Source organism: Apium graveolens, chromosome 4, assembly GCF_009905375.1.
Source record: "Apium graveolens cultivar Ventura chromosome 4, ASM990537v1, whole genome shotgun sequence".
NCBI lineage: Eukaryota > Viridiplantae > Streptophyta > Magnoliopsida > Apiales > Apiaceae > Apium > Apium graveolens.
In genome coordinates, this window is record NC_133650.1 from 286,554,102 (window position 1) to 286,571,304 (window position 17,203).

At 34.8% G+C, this 17,203-nt stretch overlaps 2 protein-coding genes across 2 annotated transcripts; one reads left to right on the plus strand and one right to left on the minus strand.

Moving 5' to 3' along the window:
* The first annotated feature begins 601 nt into the window (after positions 1-601).
* Positions 602-2,892, plus strand: LOC141721144 (putative isoaspartyl peptidase/L-asparaginase 2). The gene is made up of 4 exons (XM_074523904.1): positions 602-862; positions 1,219-1,452; positions 1,942-2,028; positions 2,150-2,892. Exons 1-4 carry the CDS (start codon positions 701-703, stop codon positions 2,636-2,638), a joined length of 972 nt encoding a protein of 323 aa, XP_074380005.1. The 5' UTR covers positions 602-700; the 3' UTR covers positions 2,639-2,892.
* Positions 2,893-3,974: 1,082 nt separating this feature from the next.
* Positions 3,975-6,837, minus strand: LOC141717200 (G2/mitotic-specific cyclin C13-1-like). Its single transcript, XM_074519298.1, has 7 exons — positions 6,403-6,837; positions 5,460-5,692; positions 5,212-5,364; positions 5,056-5,089; positions 4,816-4,965; positions 4,535-4,669; positions 3,975-4,432 (listed from the first exon to the last, which is right to left on the minus strand). Exons 1-7 carry the CDS (start codon positions 6,721-6,723, stop codon positions 4,361-4,363), a joined length of 1,098 nt encoding a protein of 365 aa, XP_074375399.1. The 5' UTR covers positions 6,724-6,837; the 3' UTR covers positions 3,975-4,360.
* Positions 6,838-17,203: the final 10,366 nt, after the last annotated feature.

Genomic DNA, 17,203 nt, shown 5'->3' on the forward strand with positions numbered 1-17,203 from the left:
AAGGTATCAGAATATATCATATTTTGTCAGATTTTAAAAGGCAAGAATAAATCATCAATTCTGTCAAAGAGAATGAATAAATTACTAATGATTGATTGAGAATAAATAATTAATTCTGTAACAAACTGAATATATTATTAATTCATAAATCACTAATGATCTATTAAAATCCCCTACAATCTGATAAGTTGATATGATACTATTTAGGTGGGAAAAAGTTAAAATAATACTAACGATCATTATTTTGAATTTTATGAATTGTAATATCGGATTCAAAACTTTTTTTCTTAATCAGAATTGAATAATATGTGATGACACAAAAATATGTAAAACAAATACTAGGTATACTTGTATATGGTATAGGATAACAATGAAATGCGTAATAACATACTAAAAAACACCAAATAAAATGCGTGGAACTCTCATCAGAGGCAGAGATCTACATAATCTCAGGTCAAACCCTTAATATTCTTCGTATCAAAGATAGGTATAGTTGCACACGTGTGTTAAACTCATCCGGACTCGTAATACATAAATTAAGCAACATTTTTTACAACAATTTCACGTCCGCAAAACATCTATAAATACGGAGTCGCACAACCCCATAATCACATTCACTGCGAGCAGTAAAAATCTTTAGAGGCACTGTGAAAAGAGAGAGCCCTGTTATTACAAACACGTAAAAGGGAGAGGGCGGAGAATGGGTGGTTGGGCTATTGTTGTTCATGGCGGCGCTGGTGTCGACCCTAACCTCCCGGCTGAGCGTCAAGAAGAAGCTAAACAACTGCTTACTCATTGTCTTCATCTTGGCATTTCTGCTCTTCGCTCCTCCCTCCCTGCCATCGATGTCGTCGAACTCGTCGTATGTTTCTTAATCTCACCGTGACTCGATAAATATTGGTGTTTCGATATTTAACACATTGTATTTTTTGTTAGTCTATGCTTCCCAAACTTAATAATTATCGGATTATATTGGGTGTTGGTCCTTTTATTATTATGTAACGTATTTTAAAAATGTGTTACACTCGAAAGTGTTTGTGTTATGAATAAAATTTTATGGATTTACGAGATGTGTTACACTGGTTCTAAGAAAAGCCAATTTTTTCTTGGGCGTAAGAATTGCTTTTTTTTTGGATTGATTTTTTTGTTACTAGTTTTTTTTTTGGATTTGATGCATGAGAAACATGGAGGGATTGATTTGGATAGATTTTGGTTCAGGTGAGAGAGCTGGAAACAAATCCCTTGTTCAATTCAGGGCGGGGATCAGCACTGACTGAGAAAGGAACTGTGGAAATGGAAGCAAGTATTATGGATGGGAAAGGCAGACGTTGCGGTGCAGTTTCAGGCGTTACCACTGTTAAAAATCCCATTTCACTTGCCCGTTTGGTCATGGATAAGTCTCCCCATTCTTATCTCGCCTTCTCCGGTGCTGAAGCATTTGCCAAGAAGCATGTAAGCTTTTCTTCATTTTCCACCTCAATTTCATATGAAAACTATGGTATTTTCACACTTGAGGGAGGCCCTATTGAAGAAATTGAGTTGTTAAGGTGTTTATTCTGTAATCTGACCCCGAATTTTGATTTACTGCAAACTAATACTAAGTATTTAAGTTACAGAAAATAATGCACATGAAACCACATGTTACTGCCTTTAAGTTTCAGGCACTTGTTCCTCATTCTTCAACTGTAATTACTTTGTCTCATTTCCCAAATTCATATCGTTCCCCCATACTTTAACAACTCGTATTTTACTCCAGTTTTGGAGTCAAGTTCTGCGGCATGACATTTCTATTTTTTCTTTGGCTGACATCGCGCTCTGTCACAACTAGTTGTGCAAAAGTTGGAGATTGTATATCTTACGTCCCTGCGTATGTAGTAGCTAGTGGTATATATATTAACGGCATTCTGTTTATGACAATCTGGCGTTATTTATTTTTTCCAGGACCTGGAAATGGTGGATAATGAATACTTCATTACTGAGGACAATAAGGGCATGCTAAAACAGGCTAAAGAAGCCAACACCATCTTGGTACATGGTTACATCAATTTCATCCACACAATTTGTAATTTTCATTAATTAAAAATTTTGAATCGCATATATTTAAATTTAACTTTTTATCATCTTTTATATTGTAACATGGAATGAGCAGTTCGACTACAGAGTCCCGTTAGAATCCTGTGGCGCAGAAATGGAGAGTCTGATTCAGATGAACGGACTCCCTATTAGCGTGTATGCACCAGAGACCGTTGGTTGTGTGGTTGTGGACAGCCAAGGCCGGTGTGCAGCTGCTACTTCAACTGGTGGCCTCATGAACAAAATGATGGGACGAATTGGCGATTCGCCTCTGATTGGCGCAGGAACCTACGCTTGTGATCTGTGCGGGGTCTCTTGCACCGGGGAAGGTGAGGCAATCATACGTGGAACTCTGGCACGTGATGTGGCTGCAGTGATGGAGTACAAAGGGTTGGGCCTACAAGAAGCAGTGGACTTTGTGGTGAAAGAAAGGCTTGATGAGGGGAAGGCAGGACTAATAGCAGTGTCCAAGAATGGAGAAGTGGCATATGGATTTAACTGTGTGGGAATGTTTAGAGGATGTGCTACTGAAGATGGGTTCATGGAAGTAGGTATTTGGGAATAGATAGCCCCATTGCTAGTATTTGATGGGCAGGCAGCCTTCTTTGCTTTGGTGGTGACTAATAATTAAAACCATAGGAAGTGTCACAGCTAGTTGTCAAAATTGTTATGGTTTTGTTTTTTCTTAAACTATTTTTATGGTTTATCTATCATTTCTTGTTGAGCTAGTTGGAGTTTAAAACAGTGATGTTGTGATGTAAATATATGTTGCTTTGCTTTTCATGAAACAAGTTAGTTTCTTGCTCCTTTATATTTCAACCACAAGTGTCAAGGATTTAGACCAGAGAGGAAATTTACAGGCAGTGACAATTATGCACTCATGCTATATCCAAACTAATACTTGTACTGTAATTCCTTGTTCCAGCTCAAAATTATGCACTCACAGTATATCAATATAGACTTTCAAACATTTTGTAGGACGGGGTCTTTGCTTATAACTAAGCAACTAATGAAACAAAACATACCAAAGATATCCCAGCAATAAATAATAAGGTAGTAAAATATACGTAGACCTTACCCCAACTCTGAGGAATAGGATCACTGCTGCCTGCTAGCTTAATAGCTAAAACCAGTGCTGCTGCTTCATACATATCCACTCCATACTTTACATCTTACTCCAGACAACAGAGAAGTGGTAGAGCAGTATTAAACAGCTGAAAGCTTCAATCAAACCCAATACAGAGTGCACTTCTCTACTGCATTAAGCTGCTATTATTAGTAGGGAACGATTACACTGTAAAATACCTCTTTAGTTAATCTCATACTGCAAAGAATAAAGAAAATGCTATTGCTATCTCAATAATTGAACACCCTAGTTATACTTCACAGGCAACATCTCTATTGCATTTACCAAGTTTTGTCTCGAAGAGAAACAGAAATAAGTCAAATACCTGTAGTAACATGACATCTAATTTTCTGGTAAGTGATAACTAAACAACCACACAAACCAAAGATATTAATAACCAAATATCCTACTCAAAAACAGTCCGAAGATAGTAGATAACTTACAGAGGCCACTACCAGCTAGCTTAATAGCTGAAAACAGCTGCAGCCTCAAACATATTAATTGTATTTTAGTTCTTACCTTGAAGAATAGATAAGCTGCTGCTAGACCCTAATTATGCACATCACAGTGCACATCTCTATTGCATCTTAATTATACTCACTACACAGTGCACATCTCTAGTGCAAACCAGCAATTTTCAGGATCTATAAACAATTATACTTTACTTTTATGAATACTCCTACTGCAAATAATGTATAAAATGTAAGAATTGAAAACCTTAATAATACTTAAAATTCTATTGCATCAAACAAATGATAAGTTGGAGAAACAAGCATGTCTGTACTGATTCTTCTTTTAAATATAGAAGAAAAATATAAATTTGCCTTTGTTCTTCAGAGAAAGAACAGATATCCACTGCAATTTCATGATAATTCATATATTCCGTAATAAATAATGTACTATATCTGATCTGAATGAATCCACTGTAATATTCAGTTGTGTCGTAAAGTAACATACATCAGTGTAGTAACAGTGATGCAACTAACTATAAATTGAAATTTCATCAAATAGCCCCCATTAAGCAGCTTAGTCCAAGGGACAATCCGAAATTACTTGCATCAGTTGGAAGATCGTACTGGGGCTTTTACATAAACTCAATCTGCAAGTGCATCCACAAGGACTGTCCTTGAACACAAACACCATGCCCGGGAAAGATTTGACTTAACATTCTTTGATATCAGCAAAGAAGCAAACTGGAATCTCTGGAGTTGTTAGTTCCGACACATTCTTTAACTGTTTCAATCAAGTACATGATAAATCAAATTTCCATCTTCACATACATAAATTTTTAAAAAAAATGGTGAGAAAAATTTACGCTAAATACCAAATGTGTACCTGACGATGTGCATATTTTTCCCTAATTGCCATCAAGGAGCACCCTCTTTTCTTCAACTGCAACTCTTGTATGATAAGCACGCATTCCTTTAAATCTGATGGCTTATAACCAGAGTATTGCTGCAAAGCTGAACTCTGCAACATAAGTAGAACAAGTGAGTTAATTTCACATAGAATATAAAAATTTTACAATATTTAAGTATAAATCACATGTAGCTACTTTCTATTAGTTATAGAAACACCAATGCTAATATCTTAAAAACCATAGTTAGGTGTTATACCCAAGGATGCATTTTTGAATTGATGGTGAACCTAGCCATAAATATTACTGATGCGGCTACCAAAGAAGGTAAGAACTTGATGCATTCGTAATCTAGCAAACTTAGCTCTGCCAGGTAATAACCCAAGAACTGCAACTTCAAACTCGGCATCTGTGGGAGGAAAACATTAATGTAAGTACAAACCAAAGGTATCATCTCCAATATACATCTATAAGAAAGAACTGAGTGAGAAGTACTTACTTTTTGAGTTTCCTGGGCAACACTGTTATATTTCCTGCAAGAACAAATAACAAGAATTTTTAACAAAATGTTAGCCAAATAAAGTATAAATATCTTGTTTTAGAGAACTAGTTATCAATGAATGAAGTAGAAATAGTATGCTTATAATGTATCCACCTTAAAAATGTTTTCACTGTAGGATTCCCCATTTCGAACTTGAGAGATTTGAGAACATCAGCCTCCATTTTCACAACCTCCTTTTTTGTGTATGTATTATCAGTGATATCACAAAAATCATCAACATATGGTGGAGTGATCTCTTCGTATTTTCTATTCATAAACCAAAATATGTATTCATAAGAACAAAAACACTACAACATCATCCTTAAAATAGACTATCAAAAGACAGAGAACCAAATGCTTACGAAGCAATGAGCATTGAAGAGATGCCAAGAAGCTGAAGCCTCTGCCTGTTGAGAACATTAATCGACAAGTATCTATCGATGTACAAAACAGCAAGATACAGAGTGTCAGCATGAAGCTTGTACTCCAGAGCTACCTCAACCAACCAATCTACCAAAATTGCTCTCATGGTTACAGTCACATCCTTCTGAACTTTTTCAATATAATTTGGCAGGGGGCGTCTTTTAGTTTCAATCTAGACAAGCAAAAAACAAATCTTAAACTAAATTCACAATCTTTAAAGTCTTGGATACACTCTATAAACAAAAACCAAATGAATGATTGACCAAATTCAATATTCTTTAATGACTAACAACTTAATTTATAAAACAAAGAACACAAACTAAAACACACTAAGTATGTATCAGTATTAACTACTGTGGCCTATAAAACCGATTAGAAGTTTGAAAAATTGGACCTTTATTGAAACTTGAACAAAATTCAAGATCTTTAAAGCATAAAACATACTCTATAAAACTTAACTAAAAGGGTGGTGGATAAAAATCGATATTTTTGAAAGAGCAGCAAACCAACTCGTATATAACTAATTTAGCAGCCCAAGCTAAAATTAAGCAAATACAATACACTAACAATACATCACTATCTTACCCTTCAAAGAAAAATTTCAAGAAATAAATTAAAAAAATAAATATAATCACTGGTCTAATCCTTTCGATAACTTATAAAGCAGAAAGGCCAAACACTCTGATTAACATTTCCAATTACATACACTTTGAGACCTCGGGTTACAATTATACAAGCGGAATACACTAGTTATTTTGTTCATTTGGCATACACAGTAATTTATCAAGACCAACAACCAACAGCACATGAAATTACTTGACAAATCTCAAAAAAAATACGAAAAATTTAAAGAAAGTAAAAAGAGTAGGGAAATTGACAAACCTCCATGTTACGAAGATATCGATAAATATCAGAAGCATAAGCAGAACACATCTGAGGGTAATACGAATCCCCATCAATATCGATACTCGACTCGAATTTAGCATCCTTTATTCCAATCTTGTTCTTCACAGCTTTCTTGACTTTGTTGTTGTTGGCCACAGATTTCAATTTCTCTGGTACCTCAACAAGATTGGATGAAATCTCGCCGAGAACAGAACGTTTTTTGTTGAATGGCTGGAGAGTATCTAACACGCCCATAACTGAGGCAGCTCGTTTAGTTGCTTGGCGAGTCACTCGAGTGCAGTTCTCTTGACCCGTCATTGTAACTCGCTTTGCAGACTAGAGAAGTGGCGCGTTTGTGCGAGTGAAATGGGGTAAGAGAGATTGGAATTTTATAAAGAGAGAGATGGAGGGAGAGAGATGTGAGATACCGCCATTTTTGAAATTTTATAAAACCTTTTTTCCGCCTAAATCCCTCTTTGTTAGTATTTGTTTTTTTAGTTTAGTTTATTCGGTTGGTTATGCGAGAAACCCAAATTGCCTTTTTCCGCCCAATTACAAATTAATATTGTTTCAATGAATTTCTCTAGAAGTGCATAGGGCTGTAATTCGGGTTGAGGTAACCGAATTTCGAGTCGGGTGTAATTCGAGCCGAGATTAATCGAGTCGAGCCGGCAGAGGCTCCACTCGACTGGTGAAATTAAACGAGTCGAGTTCGGACAGAGGCTCAATTTCGTTTTGAACTTTTTCTAAAAAATTGAGCATCTGCCCGAACTCGACTCGGTTAGCTAAATGAGCAGGTTTTAACGGGTCGGGCAAGTCGGCTCGTTTAATTTTACACTTAATTGAGCCTAAACCTCTACCCGGACTCGACTCGTTTAATTTCACGAGTCGAGCCGAGCCAGCTCGAGTAATTAAACGAGCCGAAACCTCTGCCAGAACTCGACTCGTTTAGTTAAACGAGTTCGAGTTGGGCGAGCTTACGGGTCGCCCGACTCGAATTACAGCCCTAGAAGTGCATGCAAAGACGGCAAGGCCCTGTTTCGCTTTCTCGTTCAAACAAAATTCAATAAAATTAGGTGTTTCATAACATTAGTGTAATATAACAGTAAATAGTGTTTACTCATTTTTTTGGAAAAAGTTCAAAACGAAAAAGTAAAAAAGTATAGAAGTTAAACTGAAAACTCAGTTTTGACCGATTTTTTACAAAAACATTTTTGAAGTTGAGTACTCGGAACTCAGATTAGAGTATTAGGCTAAAAATAAATATTAGAATAGAGTACTCGACCGATTTACTATTTTCGATCGATTTACTATTTTTGACCGATTTACTGATTTTTAGAACATTAGTTTCAACTAGCATAATAACCCGTGACTCATCTAGCTATATTTTAGAATAATGGGTGCATAATTTGCATATAATTTATGTATAATTTTTAGATTTTCAGTTTGTGCAGGTTTTGCACTACAAGAATATAGTTAATGGACATCATCGCATATATATCGCTATAAAAAATAACGGATGTTAAAGATATTTTAACATCCGTAAATTAGGAAAAAATGTTGAAAAAGGTTTTATACATCAATTGTAAACAAAACCGATGCCTACACTACTTTTTTAAAAAACTAAAAAAATACGGAGATAATTTCTCTCATTTTGATAAAAAAAATTCCCCCTTACAAATTTCTTTTATTCTCCTCCCCGATATTTTCTCAATCCCCCCCCCCCCCGCGTCTATCTCTCACTCTCAAATCTCTTTATCATTTTTTTTCATTCTCTCAACAATCTCAAAACATAAACACACATGTATATATTTTTATAATTATACATCGCTTTCTTTATTGATAATATGAGTTTTTTACATCAGACAATAACTGATGTTTTCGTGTGTGCATAACACATCTTTTCAATTTACAGAAGCGTTGTTGTATGGCCAATTGACATTGTTTCTTATTTTTCACATCGGTTACTAAATGATGTCTTGGTATGTCTAATACATCAGTTATTTATCTAGAAACAATGTATTATAATTATCTTTCGGTTAGGTTCTTAATACAACTATAGAGCGGGGTAAATACAGTTTATGCAGACAAATCAAATTAAGTACTCAACAGTTTTGTATTGATAAAACTGATTACAAAACTAATCTCTCAAAGGATGAACAAATAACCTTGAGAGCTGATAGGTTACATAAAAAGATATATCAATTCGCGGCACATAAAGTGTAAATCTAATATGTGCTTATATACTGCACAAGTACACAATCAATAAGGAATCCTACTATATTATAATAAGGAATCCTAAAATATATTCATGTATATATTTCTACAAGAAGTAAAGTCCTATACTGATATGTATTCTGCAAATCCTTTCCTTCTTCGATATCTCATGACTTTTAGCTGAAGTGACCAAATGTTGATGTGAAATATTGATCATCAAATGTTGATAACAAATGTTGATGACGCCACATCTGCTAAATACTGATATCAAATACCGATAAATAAACTCTGATAGTTTATATGCTGCTTCTAACAATCTCCCCCAACTTGTGCATTATAAAAATATGGACACGTTCTAAATTGATGATGTCAAAACTATCTAAATGCAGAAATAAAAACAAATAGTCAATCTTACAATTAGTGTCTTCAGACTTTATCTTCAGTCTTGAACTCTAGTAGAATCAGTAGTTTCATCAAGAAATTTCTTGAGTAGAATATCTTCAAGAATATTTACATACATTTCCATTCTCTGTTTGATATCCTTGAGCTCCTCTGTCTCTGAGGTCATGCATATTTGATTCTCCAAGTGACAAATCATCTACTTCCAGAAATCCAACTATCTTACCATCAGGATTGAAAGTTAGAACTTCTCTTCCTAAAGACTTAACCACATTGGCTCCTACAATAGGCATATCAACAGTATGTCAAGATTCATGAATGTACTTTGGAATGTAATTAGACTTGTATGTCATTCCTCTCTACTTCATATATATTTAGTTCTTTAAAAATTCAGACCATCTATCAATAGTGGAGTTGGTTACCTTGAGTAAAGTAGTGACAAATTCCAACTTCTGCCATGGTTTGTTCTTCAAATGCTCTTGAGTAAGCCAAAACCTTCTTGTGTCCAAAAAATAAATCAGTTTTTCTCCAACTAGATCATTCATGATCTGTACTAATACAATTTTCTGCAAATCTTCAAGCTTTGTATTATCCTCAATTCCTGTAAGATTTATAGGTTCTCTTAAAATTAAAGCATCAGCAACATAAGCATCAACATTTGAAAGTCCCAAGCCACTTCTTCTACCAGTTCTTCTAGACTGAGAGTTTCCACTGCATATCTTGTTTATAGTCTCAGAAGAATCTTTTACTGGTGTAGATATCTTGCTTCCCCATAGTAGCTTCTTCTTTTCTTCTAAAGTCAATTCTGGCATATTAAAGTATAAGTTCTCTGAATCAGGATTTGTAAAATCAACTTGTATTTTACTTGAACTGCCAACAACTTGAGTAGTATCAGTGGTTGTGATTGGTTGAGCTTCAACAATTATTTCTTCATCAACTTGAACATTGTCAGAGGTTGTTAAACGATTTAATTTCTCAGCCCAATCAGCTCCAGGAATCATCTTTCTTTTCTTGTGAACTGGTTGGTTTCTTCTTCTTGAATCTTTTTGTTCATCAGTATCATCATAAGCTACAACTAATGAATAAATGGTATTTATCAGTATTTGAGTTTTTAAAACTTTAGATGCTAATTTCTTCTTGGATTTTGCTTTAAGATTTGGCTGTGATTCCTCACCAATCTTAACCTTCCCCTTATAAATCCTGTCAGCATTTAAAATTGCTTGAGACCTTAAAGGCCTTTCAGCATTAGTTTGACTGGTTTCCTTGATCACTACTCCTTTTGTAGGCCTGCTACCGGGAACTTCTTCATAAGGTGAGATAACATCACTATCTGTCGATCTCAAAGATTTTAATTCTTCCTCCAAAAACCTAAAATGTTCCATATCAACTCCAGGAGTTTTCCTAGCAAATATTTTTCTACTCACCTCAGAATCAAAAGTTTGAATTTTTGGATCCTTGTAGAACAGAAATCATCTACTGAGAGAGGGTCCGGATTTGTAAAGCAAAAGCAAAAGACATAAATAGGAGCTCCAAAATTTGATCATGAATTCTTATTAAGTTTGACAAAATAAATTTGTAAACAATGATCATAAATTGAGTTCAAGGCTAACTATTCTAATCACATAAGAAATAGTAGGATGTAATGTAATCTTGGTACTTGTGGGAAGTGCTTGTGCGGCCAACTGAAGAGCAAACAATAACCTAATTAAGTATTGAGCTGTAAATATTTAGTGGGATGACCCGATAGGAATATAAGTATATTATATATATATATATATTTATTTATTTATTACATTAAATATTGCGGTGCGGTTTGAACCGCATTTCAGAAATTTAAAACCACAACCCGCACCGCACCGCGCAGTTTATTAAAAATCCAAACCGCAATCGCACCACGAAAATTGAAAACCGCGTTTTGCGGTGCGGATTGGTGTGGTGCAGGCGGTTTGTGCGATTTTCTGCTCACCCCTACAGGTGGGTTACTAACTGTTATTTTTTGCAGCTTAGCACTTTGTTGGTTTTGCGGACCATAAGTCAGAGGAAGTCTTGCAAGGACCAAGTTCCTAACAATCACTGGCAACCTCAAAGGTGCAAGAACAACTTTTTCTGAATCTTTAGAAATAAGATCAGAGAAAAATCTCTTGGTGAGCTTAAAAATTGACATAATCTGATTAGCAGGGATTGAGGTAGCATGGAAACAGACATTAAAAATCAACTGACAAAATCTAGTAGAATATACTACATCCCTATCAGTTGTTAATTTATCCCCTATAAAATTTAAAATAACTCTACCATAATCATATTTGCACCATTAATTAGAGAGTACCCAATTTGCTGAGTCATGATTGAAAGGGCATCAAAGTTTGTGCATTTATTGTTGAAAGCCCTTGTAATGCAGTTAAAGAAAAAGTTCCACTATTTCCTCAGCCCATTCCTCTTCAGTTGGCCCAGATTCCTCATGTTCTTGTCATAGCCAATCTCCATAAAAAATCTTCTCATTTCTGCATCCCCAACTAGTGTAAAACTAGGAGCGGGGAGATGTATAGAATCACGAACAGTTTGAGGAGTGACAACCCTCCTCTGGTTGTCAAATTAAAAAATGATGCTTGAAGTGCCTGCCTCTCCTCCATCATCATATAGACCAGTTCTCCATAAAGCTAGAACCTGGTCTCCGGAAATAGTTGTTGGAGCTGTGAGAGCATACCCAACCTCACTCTACCTTAAGAAATCTTGAAAAATATGGAAATAAAGATTTATTCCATTGTTGTCCAATATTGCAGCGTAGTTGTTTGTGTTTAATTTGGCACCACCATAGTTGAAAGCCTTAGAAGTAGTAGGTGAAAATATGATTTTCTGTAAGTAATTTTTTAAAAAACTGATTAGGGTTTCAGAGTTTAGGCTCAAGAGGGAAAGAAATTAAGAGAGTAAGAAGATAATCAGGAATTGATAAAGTGATAATTAGAAATCAAAAATTTATTTTGTTTACCACTTTTCTCCACTACTCGGAAACATTTCACCTTTGTGGGACATGTGGCATAAGTTTATTGACTGAAAGGTAATCATGGACGCATGCAATTATAACATCTAATACATGCACAGTTACCAAAAGTAATGTTTGGTAGATTACTCAATCATTTTTCCGTATCCTCGCGCCATCAAATAACATATGTAAACAATAAAATTTTCTAACTAAACCACTCCTTCAACACAATAATTAAAAATACTAACCAAAAATATATTTTGAACAAATTCAAAATATCATCAAAATTAAAAAAAAAATCAAGACTTGACCAATATAAGAATTTATTTAACTACTGTCAGGATTTATAAATCAACTCAACTTTGACCAATATCAGTACTTATCTATCAGAGTTTATCATGCAACTACTGTAAGAGTTTAACTATCAGGATTTAAACTTAACTTTATTAATTTAATAACAAATAGCATGAATATATGGTATTTGTGTTTATCACATTTATTAGACTTTAAAAAATACTGATACATAAGTAAAAGATACCACACTCTGATCACGTGTGCCTATTACAGATCATTTTTCATCCTTCAGAGTTTGAGAAATGTCCTGTAATCATTCTTAATTCATTCACCAGTCTTTTAAAAGTTGCTTCACAAAGTAGTTTGGTGAAGATATCCGCTAACTGTTGATCTGTAGGCACAAAGTACAATTCCACTGTACATTCCATTACATGTTCCCTTATGAAATGTTACGTTGTGCTGATTTTTTAGTCATAAAATATTGTACTGGATTTCATGTCATTGCAATAGCACTTTGATTATCACAATATATAGGAATTTGAGAATATTTTAACCTATAATCCAATAACTGTTTCTTCATCCAAAGTATTTGAGTACAATAGTTTCCTGCAGCAATGTACTCAGCTTCAGCAGTTGATGTGGAAATTGACTTTTGTTTCTTGCTAAACCAAGAAACTAATCTGCCACCAAGAAATTGGCAGCTTCCTGAGGTGTTTTTCCTGTCTATTTTGCATCCTGCAAAATCAGCATCTGAATACCCAATTAGCTTAAAATCTGAATCTATAGGATTCCACAATCCAAGATTCATGGTGCCTTTGAGATATCTAAAAATTCTTTCCATAACTAATAGATGTGATTCTTTGGATTAGCTTGGAACCTTACAAACAGACAGGTAGCATACATGATATCGGGTCTACTAGCAGTCAAATATAGGAGTGAGCTAATTATACCTCTATAGTTAGTTATATCTACTGATGAACCAATATTTAAATCTAACTTGATTGCAGTGGCCATGTGAGTTGTTGCAGCTGAACTGTCTTGCACTCCAAATCTTTTGAGCAAATTTCTGGTATATTTTGCTTGATTTATGAAGATTCCTTCATCTGTCTGCTTTAATTGTAATCCCAAAAAATAACTCAATTCTCCGATTATACTTATTTGATATCTAGAATGCATTAGCTTTGCAAACCTTTCACAAAGTTTATCATTGGTAGAATAAAAAATGATATCATCAACATATATATGTACTAATAACAAGTCCTTACCATGGTACTTATAAAATAGAGTTTTATCAATTTTACCTCTTTTGAAACCACTTTCCAACTGAAATTGAGCAAATATTTCATACCAGGCTCTTGGAGCTTGGTTTAGTCCATAGTGTGCTTTATCCAGCTTATAGACATGATCTGGATATTTTGGATCAATGAACCCTGGAGGTTGTTCAACATAAACTTCCTCTTCAAGTTCACAATTTAGAAATGCACTCTTTACATCCATTTGGAACACCTTGAATTTCATGTGAGCAACATAGGCTAGAGAAATTCTGATTGGCTCAAGTCTTGCAACTGGAGCAAAAGTCTCATCATGATCAATGCCTTCTTGTTGTGCAAGACATGCCTGCACTATAACAAGACTAAGTCAAATTGACAACCCTAAGTAAGTTGTATTGTAATCTAAGTTTGTATTGTGTATTGTATGACTTAAGTCTAGAAAATTGTAAATAGACTAGACTGGAGTATTTTTTCGTAAACAGTCGCAAGCCTAAGAATAAGCTCTGGAAGAAGATCATGAAGATGATGCCTCAGAGAAAGTATGAAGAAGCTTGGATTTGAATAAATCTGTTTTGTGAAAAATATTCTAAGTCAAAAAGTCTACAAGTCACATATTAAGTGGTATTGAGAAGTCATTCGAGAACTCCATAATGACTTATTGAGAAGTCAAGAAAAGCTACTAGAGAACTCAGAGATATCGACAAGCCAAATTGAAGACATGAAGATTGGAGGTATCGACAAGTCATTTCTTTACTAGAGAACTCTAAGATATCGACAAGTCAAAATATCACTAGAGAACTCTGAGATATCGATAAGTCAAAATATCACTAGAGATCTCTGAGATATCGATAAGTTAAAATATCACTAGAGATCTCTGAGATATCGATAAGCCAAAGTGAAGACATGAACATGAGAGATCTCGACAAACCAAATTCTCTTATTGAGAACTCAGAGACTTCGATAAGTCAAACAACTATAGATTAATTAGAGATCTCGACAAGTCATTATACTTATCGAGGTGTCGAGTTCTCTATATGACTAACTGGAGATCTTGATGTAAAAATCAAGTACATAATGCACATCAGTTTAATATCCAAGATTATCAATCAACAAACAAATCAATCACTGATTTGAAAAGTCTACAAAAGCAGCTTGAAGAGTACAAGATCAAAGGCCAAGATTAACTGGCAAAGTAAAGTCACAGTCAAGCAAGATTAGCAAAGATACACTAAGCCAGAAATAGAAAGATTTGGTTATCCAAAAGTAGGGTTTAGTACATGTTGTTGCATGTTGTGTAAAAACCAGTATTTACTGTTCTATAAAGTAAATATTGGATGCTTTGTTTTAGTCGTAACAAATAGATCTGAAGTTTCTTGTAACTCTCAAGAGAGAAGCTGAGTTCTTAACATACTAAGAACCCCGAAATTTGTAGCAAACACTAGCTTGATTTTATATAAAATTAAGTGAGTTTTGAAAGATAATTGTGTTCATATGCTTGTTTTAATTATGCTGAAAAAGCACATTATCTCTACAATATAGATTACTTTTTTCGCCATTCTTAAAAGTTTAAAAAGCCATTAAAATTATTTAAAATACATTAAACCCCCCTTGTGTGTTGTATTCATTACCAAACACTTCTTGTTGTGGATAACCATTTGCAACCAGCCTTGATTTATTCCTTGTAATAATGCCCTCACTATCAATTTTATTTCTGAACACCCACTTTGTACCAACTACTGATCTGTTCTTTGGTCTTGGTGAAGGGTCCAGATTTTGTTCCTTTCAAATTCATTCAACTCCTCTTGCATTGATGTGATCCAATCAGCATCTTGAAGAGCTTCTTCAACTTTCTTGGGTTCTGTTTGAGATAGAAAAGAATGATAGAGACATTCATTCTCAGTGGCTCTTCTAGTCTTCATACCACTAACATGATTTCCAATGATTAAGTCAAGTGTATGTGACTTAGTCCATTTTCTTGTAGAAGGAAGTTAGCTTCTTGACGTAGAACCTCCCCCTTGATCCATGAAGTCTCTTGTTTCATTTTGCCTTGTACCACTGTTATTTCCTGATGCCCCCCCCCCAATCAGTATTTCCAGTATCATCAGTATTTGCCTTATTAGTATTTGTGAAATCAGAGTCTGATGGAGTATCTACTGATGTTTCTTGATTTGAATCACTTGACCCTTGATGTGAATCATGTTGCTCCCCTTCAACATGTGCTTCAGTGTTTCCACTGAAATGTGGTTCATCAGAGTTTAAAGTGATGTCAGGATTTGCTGTATCAGGATTTTTCAGATTATCAGGATCTGACCAACTGTCAGGATTTAACTGTTCAGCATATGCTACTTCATTTTCAAATCTCAATTCTTTATGGTCATCTGCATCCTCTAGCCCTGTAATCTTCTTATCATCAAAAGACACATGAATAGATTCCATGACCACCCTTGTTCTCAGATTATAAACTCTGAAAGCTTTTGTTGAGAGTGGATATCCAACAAAAATGCCTCCATCAACTTTTAGATCAAATTTTGTAAGATGTTCACGATGAGTTTTGAGAACAAAACATTTGCAACCAAAAATGTGAAAGTACTTCAAATTTGGCTTCTTTCCTTTTACCATCTTAAATGGTGTTTTCCATGCTTGTTGATCGATGTTGCATTTTGTGTGAAGCAAGCAGTTTACACAGCCACAACCCATAAGTAGGTAGGAAATTTTGCTTCCTCGAGCATGGTTTTTACAGCTTTTATGAGAGTTCTATTCTTTCTTTCAACAACTCCATTTTGTTGTGGAGTTCCAGGGGAAGAAAATTCCTGTTTGATCCCCTTATACTTGCAGAATTCTTCCATAGTGTTGTTCTTAAATTCAGTTCCATTATCACTTCTAATGATCTTAACTTTGTGAGTTGATCATTTCTCCAGTTCTCATACATGATCAAGAAGAATGGATGGTGTCTCATCCTTGGTGTGCAGAAAATATACCCATGTGTAACTTGTATACTCATCAACAATAACAAGTGTATACCTCTTCTTTGCAATAGACATTACATTGACTGGTCCAAAAAGATCAATATGAAGCAAGTGATATGGTTCAAGAATTGAGGATTCCGTTTTACTCTCGAAAGATGTTTTCCTTTGTTTGGCTTTCTAGCATGAATCACATAAGCCATCAGGAGTAAATACTACATTGGGCAATCCTCTCACAAGATCTTTCTTCACAAGTTCATTGATGTTGTTGAAATTGAGATGAGAAAGTCATTTATGCCATTTCCAGTTGTCTTCAACAGTTGCTCTACTAAGGAGACATGTTTCAAAATTATCAGAATTTATGGAGACCCTGGATTCAAATAAGTTACCATGTATGACACCAGTCATTGCAACCTTACCATCTGATTTATTGATAATTTCACAATGTTCCTCATAAAAATTCACATGGTAACCTCTGTCACAGATTTGAATTACACTAATCAAATTATACTTGAGTCCTGCAACTAAAGCTACATTCTCAATGATGACATTTCCAAGCTTAATCTTGCCATATCCCAAAGTCTTTCCTAAGTTGCCATCTCCATAAGAAATATTTGGGTCAGCTTCCTCCTTAAACTCTAATAGAAGGGATTTATTTCCAGTCATATGTCCTG